Source organism: Maylandia zebra, linkage group LG3 (assembly GCF_041146795.1).
Source record: "Maylandia zebra isolate NMK-2024a linkage group LG3, Mzebra_GT3a, whole genome shotgun sequence".
Lineage (NCBI taxonomy): Eukaryota > Metazoa > Chordata > Actinopteri > Cichliformes > Cichlidae > Maylandia > Maylandia zebra.
Window position 1 is genome coordinate 20028352 of NC_135169.1, and position 23057 is coordinate 20051408.

At 39.3% G+C, this 23057-nt stretch overlaps 2 protein-coding genes across 4 annotated transcripts in view; both read right to left on the reverse strand.

The window, feature by feature from the left end:
• Positions 1-7689: 7689 nt before the first annotated feature.
• Positions 7690-17650, reverse strand: LOC101487748 (endonuclease domain-containing 1 protein). Of its 3 annotated transcripts, XM_076880818.1 has the most exons (4): positions 17264-17650; positions 14061-17185; positions 12384-12734; positions 7690-10465 (listed from the first exon to the last, which is right to left on the reverse strand). In XM_076880818.1, the coding sequence occupies exons 3-4, from the start codon at positions 12714-12716 to the stop codon at positions 9740-9742; spliced, it is 1059 nt and encodes a 352-aa protein (XP_076736933.1). In that variant the 5' UTR covers positions 12717-12734; positions 14061-17185; positions 17264-17650; the 3' UTR covers positions 7690-9739. The 3 variants fall into 3 exon arrangements, with proteins under 3 accessions (XP_076736933.1, XP_076736932.1, XP_024655339.2); XM_076880817.1 differs by lacking the exon at positions 14061-17185; XM_024799571.2 differs by having other exon boundaries at positions 17011-17650.
• Positions 17651-18898: 1248 nt separating this feature from the next.
• Positions 18899-23057, reverse strand: part of tec (tec protein tyrosine kinase) — a 36110-nt gene continuing 31951 nt past the window's right edge. Inside the window, exons 14-20 of the mRNA XM_014411760.4 lie at positions 22852-22926; positions 22460-22631; positions 21708-21924; positions 21518-21582; positions 21308-21426; positions 21058-21215; positions 18899-19937 (exon numbers count right to left, since the gene is read on the reverse strand). Of these exons, the coding sequence (XP_014267246.2) occupies positions 19854-19937; positions 21058-21215; positions 21308-21426; positions 21518-21582; positions 21708-21924; positions 22460-22631; positions 22852-22926 (890 nt within the window). The 3' untranslated portion in view covers positions 18899-19853. The remainder of the gene's footprint in view (positions 19938-21057; positions 21216-21307; positions 21427-21517; positions 21583-21707; positions 21925-22459; positions 22632-22851; positions 22927-23057) is intronic.

Here is a 23057-nt window from a genome sequence, read left to right on the forward strand (position 1 = left end):
CTGATCGGCTAGTAAGCCTTTTCTGGGATCGATTTGTAGTGTCTCTAATCTCCACTAGGGGGCTTTTGTAGCATTCTCCTCACTGCATGAGAGACGCAAGTCATAATAACTCTCGTGATTCTTTTCCCCGTGTTTTCAGGTAAAAGTGCTTAAAGGTTGACATATTTTCAATTTGTACACTGTTAAGGTATCTAAGAGGTAACCCTTCATTGTTTTGTAAGCTTTAGAAGCATATATTACAGTTTTGTGCACATATACATGGCGGTTTTGAGCCTCAGTTTTGTACTTTATAATGGAAATTAAGATAACGGCAGGAGCTAAAACCGCCGCTATTGTGAACTATTTTTGAGGAAACATGTTCTGGCATATATAGTAAGCACTTTAGTATTTTGGTTTATTATTTAGTGTTTGTCTTCCATCATGTGACATTTAGCAGTACAGAATGTGAAACATTTCTGTTCATTTTCACTGCAATAAACGACTGCACGAGAGACGCAAGTCATAATCACTCTTGTGATTCTTTCCCCCTGTTTTCAGGGGTGTAACATCAGCCGAGATTCCGCACAACACTCCCCTCCATTCACCTCCTGAATCTCCGCTCTCCGCTCTCTTCCCAGCGAATCCCAGATACTGTCTTAGAGTCACTACTTTAAGACAGTATCTGGGTAACAGTGCTCCAATATAATGTTGTACCTGGTGGGGCAGTCTATATGCTGTCTATATTTAGAAAGTTCATGGTTTAGATTTGCTCTGTTAGAATCCCCAAGGACAATTGTGAAGGAATCCAGGAATTTTCTTTCAAGGGTGGTAATCTGGTCAGCCAGTGCGTTGTTTGCATTGGCCTGAGGAGGGATGCAAACTCCAACCAGCATGAAGGAACAAAACTCCTGCAGTGAATAAAATGGTTTGCAGTTGATGAAAAAAGTTTCCAGGTTTGAGCAGCAGTATTTCTGTAACACTGCGACATCAGTACACCAACCTTCGTTGATGTAGAAGCAGACTCCACCACCCTTTGTTTTCCCTGAGAGCTCCGCTTCACGGTCCACCCGATGAAGTTGTAAGCCCGGCAGATTTCGCTCTGTCCCCCAGGCAGCCTTGGGATATTCTGATCACTGCCTGGTCCATCTTATTGCAGTTTAAAGGCAACAACTCAAACATGCCAAGCCTGTATTAAAAACTGTGAAGAAGTGGACTAACGCAGCAAAGCAGGAACTGTAGGACTGTTTTGACTGCACTGATTGGACTGTTTTCGAAGCTGCATCTCAGCATCTGGATGAGCTGACGGACACTGTCTGACACTGAAAGGCTGCACCATTTCCAGGGTCAGCAGGAAGGGCTGGCCACGCCTAACAATCAGCTGCTTTCTTGTAATTTCAATGGTGCGATGAGCAGTGTTGTTAGTCACGCAGTGAAAATTCACCTTGTTAATTCCTGCAACAAAAAACACAACATGAGTACAAATGTAATTATCTTAGAGAGCCACAAAAGCAACTATAAGTATGACATGAAAAGCCTTTGTTAACTGGCAAGCTTGAAGTTTTACAGGAAGTTATAATTCAGAAATGGTAGTGATGACATTTGAGTCACAGGTTTCTTATCTTACTGTTTTTAACTCTTCTAGGATTCAAAAATATTCAAATTATCTCAAAAATATCTCAGTTTTGATCATAAATTCCTCTGCAATGACCTTTTTTTAAGTTGTTATTTACTTCCTGTTAGTGCCACTTTCACATATTGTGGGCTTTTGAAAACTGTGAAAAAATATAAAATAGTTAATAATTTTCAACTATTTTCAAACATCTGTGAGAACAAGATGATTTTTTTTTTTTTTTTTTAGAGAATCAACAATTAGCAATCAATATTCACAAATTACTAAATTCCACTTTTAAATCAACCCCGGTGAACTTTCATTTCTCCCGTCACCACCAACTGGTCGGAGCACATAGCTGTCCCTCCCTGATCCTGGTGCTACTGGTGGTTTGACCTTAAGATGACAGTTGTTATGATTTGGCAATATAGAAATAAATACAAACAGAACTGAATTAAATTTAATAAAATTCAGTTGAACTGAATTTTATTAAATTTTAATTCATTTCATTGACAGTTGGACAGTAATTAAAATTGAAGTTTATCTGTTTAAGTAGAAGTAGCTGAGCTGGTTTGGTGATATGGTTGTTTGTCATCTGGTATTCATTCTTAGAGTATCAAACTCATCTGGATTCATTTCTGACTGCATATTTTAACTATCAGGAAAAATCTCTGAAAAAGTGAAAATGTACCACACACCACGCCTATGGCTTTAAGCCTGATGCCCTCCAGATAAACACCTGCTGATGAAAGCCAATTGATGGGGCGATCGTGGCTCAAGAGTTGGGCGTTCGTCTTGTAATCGGAAGGTTGTCGGTTCGAGCCCCGGCTCCGACAGTCTCGGTCGTTGTGTCCTTGGGCAAGACACTTCACTCGTTGCCTACTGGTGGTGGTCAGAGTAGGCACCACCAGCGCCACCAGAGGGCCCGGTGGCACCAGTGTCCGGCAGCCTTGCCTCTGATAGTGCTGTGGCTACACTGTAGCTTGCCATCACCAGTGTGTGAATGATTGTGTATAGTGTAAAGCGCTTTGGGGTCCTTAGGACCAAGTAAAGCGCTATACAAATACAGACCATTTTACAAGCACAAAAGCCTTTAATCATTTTTTATTTTTTATCAATGTATATATTTTTTTCTCTTGGTGGACTAATAATACAGTAGTACTGTGTAAAAGCATTGAGCTACCTGTAGTTTCTTTATGTTTAGCTAGGAAAAAGGGAAATATGTGCATTGAATTGTGTGAAAACGTACAAATCGATGAAATAGATGATATAAGGCATCAAAAGGGAAGCAGGGATTTGAGCACCTTCCCCTGCCTGTACCCATCAACAGTAACATTTACATTTTACTAAATAAAAGGATCTGGCTTGCATCAGTCACATGATGACCATAAACCAATGCTCACCCTTGATGGCAGAGGGCGCTGGTTACGAGCCGGGAACGAGCTCGCAAAGAGTATGCACATTTTTTGTGTACACGTTGTTAAGTTTTCTTGTGGCAACTGACGAATTGAAACAAATGAGCACACTGTGTGTGCAACAGTGCAACAAAACATTAGCCGTACTTTTATTAACTGCACAAGTAGTGGTGGTCATTAGCCGCTAGCTAACTGGATAAGGGTGTCATGGCTCTGTAGCTCTGTCCATCAAAGTGACACCAAAATGTCACTGTATGCACACGTGTGTATGTGTGCATGTTTTATGTGTATAGATTTTTTTTGCTACATTGTTACCCTACCATGACCACCCATTTGTTTTTCCCTAGTAATATTCCAGTTTCAGTTCATTTCCCACAGTTTTTTAAATCTGTTGCCTTATGGTTCCAAGCACTGTCACCAATCTTTGCATTTTATTATTATCTCATAACACTTGTTTAATCAGCTACCATTTCTCCTGTGGACTTTTTAATGTCTACAGTCTCAGATCAGCACAGCCCTGCCCTCCAGCACTATCAGCAGCAGGAGCAGCAGCAACATTGTACCCATCAGGTAACACATAGGCTACATTTGCTTTGCATTGTCCCCACCTAATGACAGCGATATAGCATAATGTAATTCCATATTAGATTCTTGATGAATGTGGGTCTTTCATATTCAGCCTGGTTCTCTGTGCCACTTTTTAACTTTGAACACCCGCCCCTTTAAACGTCTGTGCACAGCACTGGTGTGTTAGGAAAAATTGGGCCTCATTTACTAACATTTGTGTGGGAACGTTCTTACCCTGTGCAAAAAATAAAAATATGCCACCATATAAAAATACTGTCAGATTTATGAAATGTGTACAAACCTATTTTGCTCTCAGCACCGTGCGTAGGTCAGTAAATTTGAATTGTTTGGAACCAACAGCCTTGTTGAATCTGTATACTGCCCCACAGCAATTTCTCTGTATAGCAACACGTTTATTTCCAGGTGAAGCAAAGAAAGGGGTGAAATGAGAGACAAGATAAGACAAGAGATCATGGAATATGTTTCAGTTGACAAATGCTTCATGGTCACAGCTGCAGTGATGCAGATGTCGCACCGGTCTGTTGTGGTGAAGACAGAGCTCAGTGTAAAGCTGTTGATTTACTGGTCGATACGTCCCCTGTGCTTTCCCTAAGTGATAGCATTTTGTTTCCCTTTATATCCCTTTTTTTTGTAATTACAGGATCTGACCTACTTACTACTTTCTGTTAAAAGGGAGTTCTTCTTCCTACTGTCAACTAGTGCTTGCTCATAGGGGGTTGTCTGCTTATTGGGGTGTTTTTCCTCTCAGTGTTTTTTTAGGCTTTTTACCTTTCAATATAAAGTGTGCAAAGAATAAAGTGCCTTGAGATGAGTATCAATGTGATTTGGCAATATGGAAATAAAATTTAATAAAATTCAATTCAATTGATTTGTATAAACTCATCACACTGACAGTTTGATAATAACTGAAAATAAAGTTTATTTGTTTAAGTCGAACTAGTTGGTGTACGGCTGGTTTGGTGATATGGTTGTTTGTCGTCTGGTATTCATTCACAGAATATCAAACTCATCTGGATTCATGTCTGACTGCAAACTTTAACTGTCGGGAAAACTCTCTGAAAAAGTGAAAATGATGATGAAAGCCAAGCACAAAAGGCTTCAATTTAATTTTTCTTATCAATGTATCTTTTTTCTCTTGGTGGACTAATAACAGTAGTACTGTGTGAAAGCATTGAGCTACCTGTGATTTCTTTATGTTTAGCTAGGAAGAAGGGAAATATGTGCATTGAAGTGTACGGTAATGTGATTGGAATAATTGGGCCTTATTTACAAGCATTTGTGTGGAAATATTTTTACCCTGTGCAAATAAATAAAATATATAAATCAAACTGAATGTAATGAAATAGAACTGAAAAATATCTGAAAAAAGTGCAAAGTTACTCGACACCACACATTGATGTCCTGAAGATAAACAGGTGTTAATAAACATATCAGCAATGGATTTATTATCTGTTGCTGGACTATTATTACAGTACAGTGTGAAAGTCTCTACCCACCTCTTGTTTTGTTTTTTTAATATTTTACTAGGAAAATGGTAAATAAATGTAGCAATTTATTAAATTGTGTACAAGCACATGGAAATATAGGATATAAGGCAAAAACAGAGTTTGTACAACTCTAAGTTGTAGCTGGTGTGACCAACTTTATTCTTCAAAACTGCCTGCTCTCTTCAGTCATTCAAACATCTTTTTTGAATGTCGGCTGCCTTCTATTCTGTTCCTTGTCAACACACTACATTGGTAGTGTGTTAGGGATCATCGTCATTCTAAAAAAGGAACTTTTCCAGAAATTTACAGACAGATATTGCATGGTGGATCAAAATCTGATTGAGCATAACTCATAATTCCAATCAATTTTAGCAAGATCTCCAACATCACTGGCTAAAGTGCAGCCCTGAATCAGGTCAGAGCGTTCACCATGTTTTACAGATGGCTGTAGAGACTCACTGTTGTACGGCTCTCATGAGGTCCTTTATATATATTGTCAAAAATTTGAACCAGAATTTTCAAATTTTTAATTTCTTTTAATTTTTTTTTTTTTTTTGTAATTTCAGACAAATGATTCTTGTTCAACCTTTTTCTAGTTGTCAGGTCATTTATATATATTTATAATTAAAAAAATAAAATGTATGGGGTGATCGTGGCTCAAGAGTTGGGCGTTCGCCTTGTAATCGGAAGGTTGCCGGTTCGAGCCCCGGCTTGGACAGTCTCGGTCGTTGTGTCCTTGGGCAAGACACTTCACCCGTTCCCTACTGGTGGTGGTCAGAGGGCCCGGTGGCGCCAGTGTCGGGCAGCCTCGCCTCTGTCAGTGCGCCCCAGGGTGGCTGTGGCTACAATGTAGCTTGCCATCACCAGTGTGTGAATGTGTGCGTGAATGGGTGGATGACTGGATATGTAAAGCGCTTTGGGGTCCTTAGGGACTAGTAAAGCGCTATATAAATACAGGCCATTTATACTCACTGTTTGCCATCATGCCAGTTACTGGAGGGATCACAACGATCGCAGGTTTGGAAAGCAACAGCTCAGCTCTGAAAACAGAGTAGCAAACACTATAGGTTCCTGCCTTTTAAAGAGCCTGGCATACTTAAAGAGATACAATTCCTGCTGAAACAGGTTTTTGGGACATTTCTTTGAAAGGCAGATCATTTAAAACTGCCAACCAAGTGAGACTGATTAGAATTAGATAACATTTTTTAGATACCAGCTCAGAAAAGGGAAAGGGACTGCTTTAGTCTCCAACAGTTGGCATTATGTAGCTGATTATATCACATGAATTCTTTTTGCTGCAGATGCCATCAAACTCATAGATGAGTAAAGAGCACAACTAGCATTCACTGTGCAAATGAGCCAGTCGGACAGGTCCAGAGACCAGTAACCCTCTGGCAACCACCAATCACTATGAAATTGTGCAAGCTGCAAGCAAGTCTTCAGCTGCCATTTTCCATATGAAATACAGGCAACCATTTCAATCTGCCGGAAACCAAAACCACCAAACCAAACAGGGTTAAAAACAGCAAACAAATTTTTAACTTGAGCTTTTCTAGCATCACCGATCACCCAAAGCACTTTAGACTACAAACCACAATTATTATTATTAAATAATTATTTGATCCCCTGTTGGGATCCATACAGTACATTTATTTTGTGTTTTTTAAATCCAGATTCAGAAGAGTTTTACGTGTTTTAAAATGTTACAAAAACTATAACTAAAATTATTATTTTTATTTTTTATTATTATTATTATTATTAGCCTAATACTGTGAGTTTTGCTGACACTCATATGATTAATGATCCTTTTATTCTCAGTCGCTGTAATTGCCCAAGAAATGTGGGGATATTACACCGGTTTTAATGACTCTGCACCAACTGCCCATTTGTTTAAGAACTGATTTTAGGATTATACTTTTAAAGCCTTTCATGGCCCCAAAATAGAATAGAATAGAATATTGGAACTGGTGTCTCTGTACCAAGCAGTACACAGCTGACTCTAAAAGCAATCTAGTGTTAACAGTTGGCAGTTGTTAATTACAGTTTTCATTGTTAACAACAAATAACCTCAATGAAAAATCTTAAACCAGAAAAACTGTAATGCCAAAATTCCCATAACAAAACCCCACTTTCATGATTGCTATTGATGTGGCAAAGGTAAATTAGCTCTCAATTTACCATTTTGTCACAATGGTTATAACACAGCTGATAATATTTAAATGCACAACAAGCTGCTGCTTTGCTTAAATATGATCTATTATTGGAGCTGGGTCGTCTTAACTCTGCATCAGGTGATACTTTTTGTTTTGCAAACCTTTTTGTTCTTTATCTCATTGGGTGTGTCTCTGAAATGTTTCTGCATAAGTGCACACCTGTGCATTTTCAGATAACACATAGTTATGTGTGTAACACTATCCGATTTTTCGTAAAGATTAGATTTCAGTTATGTCAGAAAACACATGCTATTTTATGTTATCTTCTAGGTTGTTTAATTTCATAGCAGCTTGTATAAAGTTTTAGCAGGTGAGGGTACAGTGAGGTGAGAACAGCGAGACATCCTTCGAATGCCACTAAAACTGGAATTTTAATTCATTGTTATCAGAGATTCTTTAATAGGACATTTCAAATTTAGAAGTATTTAAAGTGATGTCCAGTTGAATTAAAGGGAAAATAAATCAAATAGGAAAATGATTAATGAAATACTTAAAATATGGTCTTTATCCTTTAAGGTCGGGTCCTCTAACAGTGGAGTACCTTTGCTGTTCCTAGGACTGCGCTCCTCTGGACAGAGATCTTGGATCTTGGTCCTGGCATCTGCTGGAGCCACTCGCCCAGCTTACTCTGATTACCATGGCGACCACTGTTACCTTTACCTTTACATAAAATTATATGACATGTGACATATACCGTAAATTGTTGTGTTGTTCTGTGAATAGTCAGTGAAGCATTTGCGTTGACATGACTGGAATTTCATGTAATAAATTTGTTAAACTCAAATATCACATTTTTAGAATCCTAGAGACAATGATCAAAGAGAAAACTAAAACAAATAACCACCTACAATAATAAGTAAAAGACAAAAAAGTAAAAGACAAAAGATTAAAATAAGGGAAAAAAAGAGAAGCAACTGAAACTGAAACAAACTGCATGCACACAATAATCAAATAGTTTTGATCAAATAGATCAAAACAGGCGCTGCAGGCCTGGCAAAAACTACTTGTATAAAACATAGAGAATATAAATACATATAAAAATGAAAATCTGTGAATGTAATCATAATTAGGAAAAAGCAATTATATTTTTCTTGACAGTTGGTTTTATTGATCTAACACCAAAGAAAAGATCCACACGGTGCTTTGTGTGACACCTGCTGGCCAATTTGGTTTATCGCCAGATCTTGAAGATGATGTTCTGTGAAAAAGTGACACATACGAGTCCTGCACAAGTCAAAACAATACTTATCATACCATTCTGTCAATAACTGTGATCAACACATGTTTTGGAGAAATCCGCATATAAACAAGTCAAGTAAATAATGAGACTGTTAAAGACAGCAAGCTGTCTTTAAAGAGGATGAATCAGTGGTGCAGATTTAAAACATTGTACAAGTTTGAACAAGAGCAGGAAGAATCAGGTGAATAAATGGGCCAATAATGAAGTTAGCTGGAAAAACAATGATCACTTTTCACAGAATAATTTTTAAATAGCAGTGACACCTTGTGGTGAAAAACCTAATCACCATCTCATGACTGGCTGCTGTAGCGAGAAGGGTAACCAATTTAACTAGTCATTGTGAGGCTTACCATGCAGTGGGCATTTCCTTCTGTGCGTTTATGAAGCAGCTGAGAGTATTAATACGTTTATTAGCTGTCGCAACCTTTGTTGCTATCAGTTTATTGCAAGACCTGTGCATTTTTGTTGAGGGGAGTTGTTTCTAACTGTATCTTTGCATTCCCCGTGGTGCATAGCATCCATATGCTAGTCCAGGCAGTGAATGTTCTTGTGTTACCTTGATAAATCTGTCTGAATTTATCACTAATTGTTCATATTTACTAGTTCTGTTTGCATTGCTATTGTCATTCTTCATTGGGCAAGATACTGAATCTCAAGTTTCCCGAAATCAGTTCTAGAGATTAATGAAAATATTTGCATTGTTTATTGTAATCAGCTCTATCTATCCTTGGTCTGCACAGTATTAGTCCCTCTAGGGGCAAAGTTCAGAGAGAAAACTGAGCCTGATGTTTCAAATGTCACAATCACAAGGTCAGATATTGAGTTAAAATTCTGATGTTGAATGATGTTGTAGATAAAAGCCCATCATAGTAAGAGGAGTAGATGTAGTAACTGGAGAGCCAGATCATAGTAAGCAAGGCAGATGTTCAAATGGGAGAGCCGGTTTTTGACGATGTAGCAGCATGGAGGCATCTGCAGTGGGGGTGAAGGGAGAGAGGTGAATAATCCCATAGCAAGTGAAAATGGTGACTGAAGAAGAAACACGATGAAGTGCATCATGGGAATTCATCCATCTATCCATCCATTCTCTTCTTCTTATGTTAAATAGGGTCAATGGTTGCACTGGAGCCTATCCCAGCTACCATAGGGCGAGAGGTGGGGAACACCCAGGTCAGGTCACCAATCTGACATAGAGCTAATAGAAGGTGTTAAAAGTAGAGAAACAGATGTGTTAGGAGTAGAATTTGAAGCGTGGGGGTCAGTTGTAATGTGGTTGAACCAGAAGGTGGAGTGGGAGTTGTTAAATTGCTAGGGGCAGAAGTGGTTGATATGGATGAGGGGCAGAAGCAGTTTTTGATATCTGGGTAAAACTGTGAGACAGTCTTGTGTAGAGGACACTGTGTTCCAGGAAACATGTTAAACTCAGAGTCTGCTGTCCTCAGTTTGTTGTGCAGTTCTGACAGAGTCTTGGTCTGTAGATATTTGTGTTTAGATTCATCTGGAACATTTTCGCCCCAGTGTGCGCTAGCGATCCACATGTCCATGTTGGAGCTGTAGCAGCAGAATGCCGACCAGAGCATGGAGGGAATGTTAATCTTGTTGTTGAGGATGTTGTTAGAGCTGGGTTGTGCTCCAGTTACCACAAAAACTTCAGTGACACCACTGCTATTTTTGCAGTATTTGTCCATAACACATTTGATGCACCTCTCCATTTTGTTCCAGCTTCCCTGGTTGAAAGTTCTTGCTTGTGGAACAATGTTGGTCAGGGTGAAAGTAGCCATTTTGTCATCTTTAGTGAATGCATGAGAGCTTGGAAATATGTGACCTTTGTCATATGTTCCATTGGATTTGAAATCAGTGTCTACAGCCTGGTGATTGTAGATCTTCTCTTTGTCTTTTCTCCTCATGTTATTGCTGTCATTTTCATTCTCAAGCTGCAAAGAGGCTTACAGTTAGTTATGAATATACAGGGTGGGCCATTTATATGGATACACCGTAATAAAATGGGAATGGTTGGTGATATTAAAGTCCTGTTTGTGGCACATTAGTATATGTGAGGGGGCAAACTCCTCAAGATGGGTGGTGACCATGGTGGACATTTAGAAGTCGGCCATCTTGGATACAACTTTTGTTTTTTCAATAGGAAGAGGGCCATGTGACACATCAAACTTATTGGTAACGTCACAAGAAAAACAACGGTGTGCTTGGTTTCAACGTAACTTTATTATTTCATGAGTTATTTACAAGTTTCTCTTTGTTCACAGCCATTGACATGTCCGTGAGGAGCGGATCGAAATTGTGTTGATATCTGGTGAACGCAGTAACCGGGTCATTGCAGCAGATTTCAAGGCAAGACACCCTGCAAGACCACCCATCTCCCATGCTACAGTTAGCAAACTGCTTGCTAAGTTTCGTGAAACTGGTTCAGTGTTGGATTTGCCAAAATGTGGACGCAAGAAAACTGTCACTAATGAAGAAACATCAGTGGCTGTTCTAGCGTCATTCAGCAAGAGCCCACAGCGTAGCACTCGCCGCATGTCACTGGAGAGTGGCATTAGTCGAACATCCCTTCAGCGGATATTAGCTACTCACAAATGGCACCCTTTCAAACTCCAGCTACTGCAGCATCTCAACGAGGATGACCCAGATTGGCGCACATAATTTGCAGAATGGGCAAAACAAAAATTGGAACAGGACCCTCAGTTCACGCAGAAGATTTTGTTCAGTGATGAGGCAAACTTTTATGTGAACGGTGAAGTTAACAAACAAAACCACGGCTATTAGTCTGACACTAACCCACATTGGATGGATCCCTCCAAGACTGTTGGACCAACAAAAGTGATGGTTTGGTGTGGTATATGGGATACAATGATAGTGGGTCCATTCTTCATCAATGGAAACCTCAAGGCCACTGGATATTTGAAATTGCTACATGATGATGTGTTTCCCTCTTTATGCACTGAAGCTGGCACGTTCCCTGAGTTTTTCCAGCAAGATGGTGCACCACCACATTATGGGTGCCAGGTCCGAGCATTCCTAGATGAACAGTTTCCTGGAAAGTGGATTGGTCATTGTGGGCCAGTTGAATGGCCCCCAAGGTCTCCCGATCTGACCCCCTTAGACTTTTATCTTTGGGTTCATCTACAGGCAATTGTCTATGGTGTGAAGATACGAGATGTGCAGCACCTGAAACTACGGATACTGGATGGCTATCAGTGTGTGAAGAGTGGGAGAAGAGGGTTGCATTGACAATCCAACACAATGGGCAGCACATTGAACACATTTTATAAGTGGTCAGAAACTTGTAAATAACTCATGAAAGAATAAAGTTACGTTGAAACCAAGCACACCATTGTTTTTCTTGTGACATTTCCTATTCCTATGGGGCAGGGATAGCTCAGTAGGTAAAGTGGTCGCCCCATGATCGGAAGGTCGGCGGTTCGAATCCACTTAACGGCTACCCTGAGGTACCCCTGAGCAAGGTACCGTCCCTACACACTGCTCCCCGGGCGCCTGCTTAGTGGGCTGCCCACTGCTTCACTGAGTGAATGGGTCAAATGCAGAGAAAAACAAGTAATTTCCCCATGGGGATCAATAAAGTATCCATTATTATTATTATTATTGAAAAAACAGAAGTTGTATCCAAGATGGCCGACTTCTAAATGGCCACCATGGTCACCACCCATCTTGAGGAGTTTGCCCCCTCACATATACTAATGTGCCACAAACAGGACTTTAATATCACCAACCATTCCCATGTTATTATGGTGTATCCATATAAATGGCCCACCCTGTACAGTAGCACATTGTAAGATATAAATAAAAGTTTGATTTACAGTCTGTGAGACCTACCTGTGGCTCTATCTGCCAATGACTGCGGGGTCGCTTTATTTCTACGTCTCCAATGTACTTGTATGCAGAAAATACTGGAATCTTGTTCTTGATGTCATAGAGAGTTAAAAACCTTCTCTTGTTCTTATAAGTCTGGCATATAGGCTTGTACTGGTTCTGGTTCAGGATATTTCCACTTTCCAAGACACCAGGGACCTGAGGGGGAGTTTCCTCAAGAAGAAATTGTTTACAGATTGATACTGATGTGACCACTTCAGCTAAAGTGGGATCTATTGGAAGGACTAGGAAGAGCAGGGCAGGGATGGACAGGAAACAGGTTTGTATTGATGACATCCTCAACTGAGATGTGTCCTGTGGTCAGATGAAAAAACAAAAAAACTCATCAGCAATACACCTTAAAATTTTTGGACAAGACTGAACAACCTGTGTAGAGGAGTAATGCTAGCCTACACATAATGACAACAGGAGGTCTCGATTCTACAACAGATATGTACCAGGGTTGCATAAGTGGAAACGATAACATCAAGCTGCAGTGATCTTGCATTTAATGAGCCATTGTGATTCTACTTCTCTGCATTTGCAGACTGTGTACTTACAGGCCTTCCTTTCTTGGAAGGCCTGTAAGTACAAAGTAGGTCTTTCTCAGAGAGTGTGCTTTGGCTTAAAAAGAAGTTGAAGGGTGGTGTAAGCAAGTGAAATAAACAGTTATGATGACGGATATTAAGTCATTCATTGCTGGCAGAAAACATTCTAAAGTATACTGCTTACTTGCATAGAATAAGGTACTGTTTTAATATGTGGTTACAGGTGGCTTATAGAGCACCAGTAGACACACCTGTGGTAACAATTTCAACATCTTTTGTCACCTTATCACTTTCACAAGAGTTTCAGAAAACTTACTCTCACCTCTGATACTGTGACATCAAGGTCAATGAGATTCAAACTCGTCCGAGATTTTTAATAGATACACCTGTGGTATCAGTTTGAAGGTCCTACCTCATTTCATTCCTAAACTGGCGAAGTGACTTGGTGATTTTTTTTTTTTTTGCACAACACTGGTCACTATATTCTTCATTTCCGGTTAATACTTGTACAGCTGCTGTTATTGTGTATATATTTATTTATATTTAGATTTCTTCATACATTCTTATATAGTTCTATATTGTGTATTGTGTATTTTGTTGTACAGTTATTTTATTTTCAACTTTAATTTATATATTTATCTTTATCTTATTCTTCCCAGTTAAATTTACCCTTCATTCTAATTTGTGTTGTACAGTTATTTCATTTTTAACCTTAATTTATATTTTATTCCTTCCTAGTTAAATTTACCCTTTTTAATTTTTCATATTTATTTCCTATCTTATTCATAGCCTTTTCCTTTTTTGTTTTCTTTAGGTCACGAGCAGTTGTCCAAGCATTTCACTACATATCGTACTGTGTATGACTGTGTACGTGACAAATAAAATAAAATTTGAATTTGTATTTATTCTAAATATAACATAGAAACATATCAAATGTTTAAAGAGGGAAAGAAAATCACAATTAAAAAAATATTAACTCATTTTGAATTTGATGGCAGCAGCATGTTTCAAAAAACTTTTATTTACTTCCCTGTCAATTCTGCGAACTGAGGACAACAATTATTGGAATTTGGGGAGAGTAATGTTATCTCACTGTCTTGTCTGATGTTGGATTTTAGCTGCTCAGCAGTCCAGGGTCTTCTTTGCCGCATTTTTCATTTTATGATACTCCAAATCTTTTCAGTTCCCAGAAGGTCTGGACCAGTGGCGGCTCCTGAAAAAAATCTCAGGGGGGGCAATTTTTATGATATCGACTAAAATGACCCATTTAATGAGTACATCAAACAACACAATTTTAATTTAAATTTAAAATGAACAACCATATTCTGGCCATTTGTATAGATTTGTAAAAATGAACAACCATATTCTGGCCATTTGTATAGATTTGTAAAAATGAACATGAACAGATTTTTTTTTTTTTTTTTTTTGAATGAATGAAAAATAACTATTGAAAACAACAACTGTAAACTGATTGGGGGGGTGGGCTAAAGAGAGAAAGAGAGAGGGATGGAGAAAGAGAGTAAATATGGCCTCAAGTCGTGATCAATTGATGCCATCAAGTCGACTAAACCTCTAAAAATCCCTGGATTGTCTGAGGAATCACTTTCATCATGTCCCCGCATTGCTAGCTCAAAAGCACCACAAAACTTAATACAATCGATGATTTTAGATAAAATATGACGGTTTTTATCTACCTCTTCGTTGTGCCTTCTTAAAGCAATCCGATGTCCATCATCTAGCTGCGCCGCTATGCTAGTTTTCCCTAGCACAGCTAGCTTTACACTGTTGTCCATATGAACTCGTGAGCTTTCATGTTTCTTGATTCGTTCGGAGAGGTGCTTTAAGTCGGTTTGTCCAGATTGTGTCCACGTCAAATCACACTTGTCACTTTTGAACAGTATGCACGGGAAACAAAAAAGTGCATTAGCTGTTCCACAGCCTGTCAGCCACGACTTGCGCTGGAACCAACTCCGACAAAAAGTCCTGTTGTATGCTTTTGACTTCTCCTTCGTTGCCTGGGTTAGTTGAATTTCGGGCTTGTCAGGTCCCAACTCTTTAACTTGCAGTTTTTCTGCCATTGTCCTTCTGGCAAAAGGGTAGGTTAGAAGCGATCTAACCGAATTTGGGGGAGGCTGTGCCTCAACCGTTAACAATACCGCTGCCATCGTCTCTCTCTGACCTTATAGCTCACTTAGGCTACTGACTGAGGTAAAATTCTAGAACAGCAAATCTTCGCGCGTTTTCTGCAGGGGCGCAATTTTAAGCGCCCCCAAACCATTTAATTCAGCGACGCTGATAGGTCAAATATTTATTATTTTCCCCTGGCAACCATTTAATGATAGGCTATTTCGCTGCATATCAAGGGCGCTTTGACGAGCGCCCCAGAAGAAGAAAAACACCGTTTGTTGGTTGAACTTTAATGAGTCAGCTGGTGAAAATGTTAAAATACGCCTGGCTGTATATGGGCACACACATAGTAAAACTATCATTGATGAATTTTTTAAAAATATATATTTTTACTCCTCCACATTTGGGGGGGTGGAGCCCGAGCGCCCCCTATGGGCCAGCCGCCACTGGTCTGGACTGCAGGCAGGCCAATTCAGCACCCAGACTCTTCTACTGTGAAGCCATGCTGTTGTAATAGATGTATTGTGCCTTTTTGCTGAAATATGCAAGACCTTCCCTAAAAAAGACATCTGAATGGGAGTGGATATTTATCTGACCTGTATATATCTTTCACCATTGTTGATGCCTTTCCAGATGTGCAAGCTGCCAATTCCATAGGCACTAATACATCACTGGATACCAATTGGTATCCATCAGAGCTGTAGGCTTTGGAACTGTCTGATAGCAAGGCGAATGGTCTCTCTGCTCTTTAGAGGTTACAGGGTCAGTGTTTTTCAAATTATATATAGAGTTTCAATTCATTGTCCCCACAGAACAGTTTTCCACTTTGCTTCAGACCCTTTTAGATGAGAAGATGGTGGCTTTTTTTTTTTTAATTCATATATGGTTTATATTTGAATGAAGGAGACTTGCATTTATGGATGGCACACTGACCTGTGTTACCAGAAAATGATTTGTGAAAATGTTATTTCTATGCCACATTCATGCCTGTTCTTTAATGCGGTGCCGCCTGAGGGCACGATGCTCACAGGCATCCAGTACTGATTTTCAGCCTTCTCCCTTCTGCAGAGAGATTTCTTCAGATTCTCTGAATCTTTTGATATTTTGCACTATACATGATTAGGGATGGGTATTGATAAGATTTTAACGATTCCGATTCCATTTTCGATTCTGTTTAACGATTCGATTCTCTATCGATTCTCTTATCGATTCTTTTTTTTTTTTTTTTAAAAAGGAGAACACTAAGGTCGATTAGCTCAGAGCTTTGTTTTATATCTTCTCTTTGAACAAGATAGAAATTTAGGAGTAACATGGCCTTACAAACCCAACAGTGAGATCTTGAGAGATCCAGCCTACGGCTCTTCAATGGGGTGTCACAGGGTCCCCAGGAAAAAAAATTGTAAATGTAAAATAATAAAATAAATATTCTTGTGAGACATATCACATATTGACGGGGTCGGGTTATGTTAAAAAGTATAAATTGTTATACTTTGTTCATTGGTTCAAAGGTACCCCACACTTCTTTTTTTGTTTGCTTGTTTGTTCTGGTGTATTTTTCATTTGAACTGTTACTCTGCCAGAGTACTCATATTTACAAGATGGCATTGAACGCCCCATTGGTGTATCAGGAAAACTATTTTGTACGTATGTTCCTTGAAGGGGATTGAAGTCGTTCTTTTTTCCACCGCAGCGAAGGGCTAGGAGTAGGAGAGGAGCTGCTGTATGTTTTTGTTATCGAATCGATCTGATTGTGAAATAAAGCATATGCAGTGAGAAAGCAACTCCAGGAGTCATCCCTGCCTTAAAGCTGCAACATTCTTCTGTAGCAATAACAAAGTATAACATAAATTGTTCTGTGGCAATTACACAAGAATATCCAGTAATGTCCCTGCCCACAATTAAACACATTCACTTACCAAAAATCGGGGGCATCTGCTGTGGCAAATGGGTGCAAGCCTTTGACCACAAACTTAGACACTGCTCGGTGACATTCGTCTATCCTGGCCTGAAAGGAGACGCTACCGGTAGACTGCAGCGAGAACTACCAGCGAGCGCCAGCCAGACTCAGTCTGTCTCTCTCATCATGGTCACCTACATGTACAGTAATGGCAGGTCTTGTAATAAGGCAGATTGCGCTAACATAATATGCACTGTTAGTTGATTATTTACCTGCCGCATTAACGGGAGAGGACGTGCAAACGTTAGCGCTGCTGCTGGGTTGAGAGTCACGAGTCCGGAGCGGAATTAAAAACGCGTGTCATCGCGTGTTTTGTGAGCAAATGCTTTTGCATATTCGTAGTGTTTCCTCCCTTAAATGAAATATCTACTTTGCAAGTTGCCCTGTTGTCATCGGTTCTCATAAAGTATAATCAAACTTTTGAGCGTTTGAGCCGCTTAGGCGCCATGTTTCCTGCCAGGTAAATGACGCTCCGCAACGTGGTGACGTCATTCGGGGCGACTGGAATCGATAAGGGAATCGTTTGCAAAAATGGCAAACGATTCCAAGGAATTGAAACAGTGGGAACCGGTTCTCAACAAGAACCGGTTTTCGATACCCATCCCTATACATGATGAGGTATTTAAAGTCTTGGCAATGTTCAGATGAGGAAAACTGTCCGCACTTTGTAGAGTTACTTTTTTGTAGATTGGTGAACTACTCTGAAGCACTGCCTCTCTAAGCTTATGTTTTTATACCCGAACATGTTACTGACTTGCTGCCAGTTAATCTTATTATTTGCAAAACGCTTCTGCTACGGTTTCATTTTCCACTTACTTTTCCAGGATTTATTTTTGCTCCTGTCCCAACATTTTTACAAAGTGTTTCTGCCATCACTTTCAAAATGGGCTAGTTTCTTTTTCATGAAAGTTGAATGTCTGTGTTTAAAAGCACTATATAAATAGTATATATAAATAGTCTACGATTCAAATGTTGACAAGCATAGCAACTGTAACTAATGGAGACGCTCAATGCTCAGTTACTTTCTTAGTATTTAGGTGGAAGTCACATAGCGAGCATACAGCCTACAAACACCACCTCAAGTCAGTTCATGTTTCTTCATAAATATTAAATATTCATCTGTCATCCGAATGTGTTGTTTTCAAAACACTAATAATCTGTTCCTGTTCAACATATTCTAATTAGGTAAATTCTTTGTTCAGACCAACTTCATCAGTGTTCAATTTAATACATTTTCATTTGAATGATAATTTGAAGTATATATGCATTTTAACATTACATGTATATGATTTACCTTAAGTTAAATTTTTATATATTTAATAGTTAAATATTTATACCCATAAAATACTTTGTTCTGATTTTGCATTTCTCATTCATTCTTCGGCGACCATGACAATGAGCTAAAATGCCGTCACAAAAGTTTGTAAATGCTTTGAAATATAATTCTCTAGCATTGGTGAATGATTTCATTCTTTGTCCACATAAATATAAAAAGCTGCGAAAATTCAAGAGGATTAAAGATTACATTTTAAATGTAATACACACACAATATTAAAAAAGGACAAATACACTGAATAATCAGCAAGAAGACTTAACTTACCACTCTCAAGATTATCACTGAAACTCCTGTCACGTGAAAATGGCTGTGGAAACTGGGAACGCTTCCTCGGTTGTGTAAATACGAATAATATGGAGTAGTTCAGCAGTTTTATTATGAGAAGAGTATGCACTGTCAGCAATTTGTCATCAATGTTATTCTGAAGACGTTGATGTCAAACTTGTGTCAAAGTCTAAATGTCTAAATACAATGTTTGTTATCACAGAATGAAAACTGGCCTTGCAGCATGTTGACATGGTATAACTTTTATTATATTTTTTAGTTGTAAAAGTAACACAATTATTTATTTATTTATTTATTTTCTACAGTACTCTAATATTATGCATTGCATTATACATATTATGTGTGGGAGGTGATGGGGAAGTACACAACATAAAGAGCACACACGGGTAACTCCCTTAACTCTGTGAGGTCTAGGTCATCAGTGACGACCTCAACCTGAGCCCCAACACGAAACACAATCCTATGATTTGAATTTCAAAGACTTGGGAGAGCAGTTTTTATAAAGCAAACGTTCCATATTTTGACTTTAAAAGGTTAGTTTAATGGTGACCCCTCTACTGTTAGGGTCAGGGTTTCATTAGAATCCACTATTTTATTTAGGAAACAATAGAAAAGCTTTTACCAGAACAAATATAATGAGATTCACTATTTGAAAAGTTTGTTTATTTAGCATGGGTCAGAATAAACCCAACATTGACACTAGATGGGTTGCTGTAGACCTGATGGATTTCAGAGCAACACAAATGAGTATAAAGTTAATGGAAACTTGAGCTTGAAAAAAAAAAATACTTTCAGTGGCTTTTTCTTGCTGACAGGTCTCTGACCAAACGGCTTCCTGTTCGTGTCTGAGTGGGAGGAAACATGTCAGCAAATAATGCATCGTACATGCAGAGCCTGTTGTTATGTGTCTTCATTGTTGCTGTCAGTTCATCCCTGTGAGTCATCTTGAAATACCACCAACATGTGATGTGAACTTTTGTCTTTAGTACTGCTGGTGCAGGTGTTCATGGCTGTGAGCTGATGTGATTTAGTGAGCGGAGAATGAGTTTAGAACTGGTGCGATTGGTCCTTCCTCCCCATTTAGTTCATCGGTCCATTCCAATCACAATAAAGCACCATTGCATGGCATTTTAGATGTGGCTCCTGAATGGCAGCCATGGAGGGTGTGAGCAGCTGATTGGTCAGTTTGGAGTTGCCTCGTCGTCCTCCAGAGCTTCGGAGATCATTACGCAAAGATTGGCGAATGAGGGACGGTCCTCTGTCCTCTGCAGAGAGAGAGAAAAGACAAAAGATATTTGAATACAGGACTTTTACATGTTTATATCATGTAAGAGGATGGGTTCTCGTATCACGAGACATTTCCAATTATCCATATGAAAAAGCATTTTTAAATGAGTCAATGTTCAGCTTTTGTGCATGTACCAAAAAACTCAATTAAAAAAAATTTGGGAGTTTTTCTTGTTCTAGTCATTCATGTTTGTGTTGTTGTATATTTTAATAACAATGATTGACACATAATCCCAGGGCAACGAGGCGCTCTCACTTCTCCATTAGTAAACCACTGTTAGAATCAGCTGAGCTAAAGAGGTCAATAGAGGTCAAAAAGCAAAACAAAACAAATTATCGCATTATGATTTTTGTGTTTCATGCAATGTGTTCCAAGGTAAAGTGTTATTGTAATCTAGAACTGCAACTATTCACAGAGTAAGATGATTATAAAAAATTCTAAGCACTAAATCTTTGTTTTGATGCTTCGTTTAGGGCAAGGCTTGGTAGCACGCCATTGTCACCATGGAAACGTGAGTGTTTCACCCACATTCGTGACTAAAAACAGACCTGCAATACAAACGTATTTCAGAGCAATGTGTGAATAAAAAGTTTGACAACATTAAGCCCACACAGCCTCCAGCTTTAAACATTAACACTCATAACACAACAGCAGCGATGATGACACTGCCACAGTTTAACGTGGAGCCGGAGTCTGTTTACACACCGGAAGTGCAAAAAGGCGGAGCCGTTACTCCATCCACCGCCGTTTGTTTTACGAAGAGAAAAATCTGCAGTAAGCTTTCAGATGTTGTATAAAAATATGCAGAAGAACCTTTAACATGGTCTGATATCATGTTTAAATTATACAGCTTGCTGAAGGCTGATGACAGCCATCCTATTTTACATGGAAGTGAACAGCGGTGAGTCTAAAGGGGGGCATACGGTGTACTAGACCATATTAATTTGAATACTTTTGTAACATTTTTCAGATTGAGTAAGTAAAATAATATAAAATCCTATCAATATAAAAATAACAGCTAAAAAATACATTTAAAAAATAAAAAATTATAAGAAACGAGCCTCATATGAAGAATTTACTTCCCATTTTTTACTCACCTCATACCAACACATCTGCATGGTGTCATAGATGGCAGGCTTGGCCATTTTGGGCCTGTACAGGCGATGACCCTGTGTAACTAATGTCACCACCTCATGGTTGGGGCTTTGCTCAAATGGCATCCGACCCTCTGTGAAGACCTCCCACATCAACACACCTGGAGACCCAAACACAGAGAGGCGATTTTTTTTTATGAGCGCTGAGAAAATTTCTGTCTGTTAAACTAAGTGGAAAAATGTTCCAGCTCACCGTATGACCAGACGTCCGACTTGCTGCTGTATTTGCAAAAGTTAAAGACTTCAGGAGGTGACCACTTCACAGGAAACTTGGCGCCCGATGAGCTGGTGTACTGATCATCTAACACGTATCTGCATTTAAACCATTTAGTGATATCAGACGCTTTTATTTTCTATCTGCTGACTTGATGCGAGTCATTTATAACTGGAGGGAAACTTGTACCTGGTCATGCCAAAGTCAGACACTTTCACCACTAGAGAGTCGTTTACCAGACAGTTTCTGGCTGCCTTTAGAAAACGAAGAACAACAGAAGAGGATGGAATCAAAACATATGACTAAAAGTACTTAGCAGCTCAATTTACTTAGTGATGGATTTAACAGTTTCCCAACGATAAGCCAAGCTTGAAGTTACCAAGTCTCTGTGGATGAAGCCGTTGGCTTCCAGGTGTGCCATGCCCTCGCAGACATCCAAACAGATACTCAGCAAGCACCCCTGGTTAAAGCTGCCCCGCCGCTGCCTGAGGTAGTTCAACAGGCAGCCCTGCTCCATGAACTCCGTGACAATGTAGATTGGCCGCTGCTGGCTGCACACCCCATACAACTGTACCAGTTTGGGGTGGGACAGTTTCCTGGAGAGGGGAGTTGGTTTTGTTAAATGGAAATGACATTTTCCAAGCAGCAGTTTCAAATATTTATTGGTCAAAGAGGCTCAAATGTGAAGAGTCGGTTACAGATTTCAGTTCCTCCTTTGTCATATTTGATTGCTTCATCATTTCTCTACTTGTTCTGAGACAACCTTCTACTTGACAGAGAAAAGATAAGGAAAGCTCCTTTTGGCTGCTCCCTTTTTCGCAAGCGGTCACCACACTAGGTAGCTCCACATGTTTGATGTGGCAGATTTTCACACAGTGAAAGGATGTGTCGTCTCCCAGGACAAAGCTGGAATCTTTCACTTATGAGGTGAATTTGTAAACCACTATAAACTATGGAGGCACATAGATAAGGTGTAGGTGAAATATTGCTGTAGGACTTTTTAAACTCCACCAGGTGGTAGAACAGGTGAAGGACGACTTCATCTGTGCTGTTTTTGAATAGACCTGCAAAAATCCCTCTTTCTCACACCATTTCCTCATCCAGTATGACTTTGGCCTTTTCCTTACTTACATCATAACCTTGGCCTCCTCAATGAAGTCTTCCTCATACATGGCTCCCTCCTTTAACGCCTTGATGGCCACTTTGTGTTGAGCTCTCCACTTGCCGAGCCTCACTACTCCAAACTGACCGCAGCCCAGCTCCTTCATGAAGGTTAGTTCATTGGGGTCAATCTCCCACTTTTCTGAAAGGAAAAAATGTCAAACATTACAAGAGCACACGATAACTCCTACCAAGACATTGTTCGTGATATTTGTCGTTCTTGAGTAAACTCTAGTCTGTACTCAAGCTAGCATCAATCAAGCAATGGTTAATTTTTAATGTTAGTTCAATAAAGAGCAAAAAGGGTAAAAAAGAAAGAGCATTATTTGTTTAAAGATACACAGTTCATCGTAAAGACTCACCATAGCTGAAGCCAGCAGTGGATGGAGCTGATTTGTCTTGTTTTCCAACAGGATATCTCAACCTGGCTACAAGACCTAAGAGAGACATGTAGAGAGATATAAATGTAAACTTTACCAGAGAGCCCTTCATGATAGGCTAAGAGGGGAGCCCAGAAAAGGAAGCTTTCCGTCACATTTATCCACATTCAACATTTTTGAGTCATTAT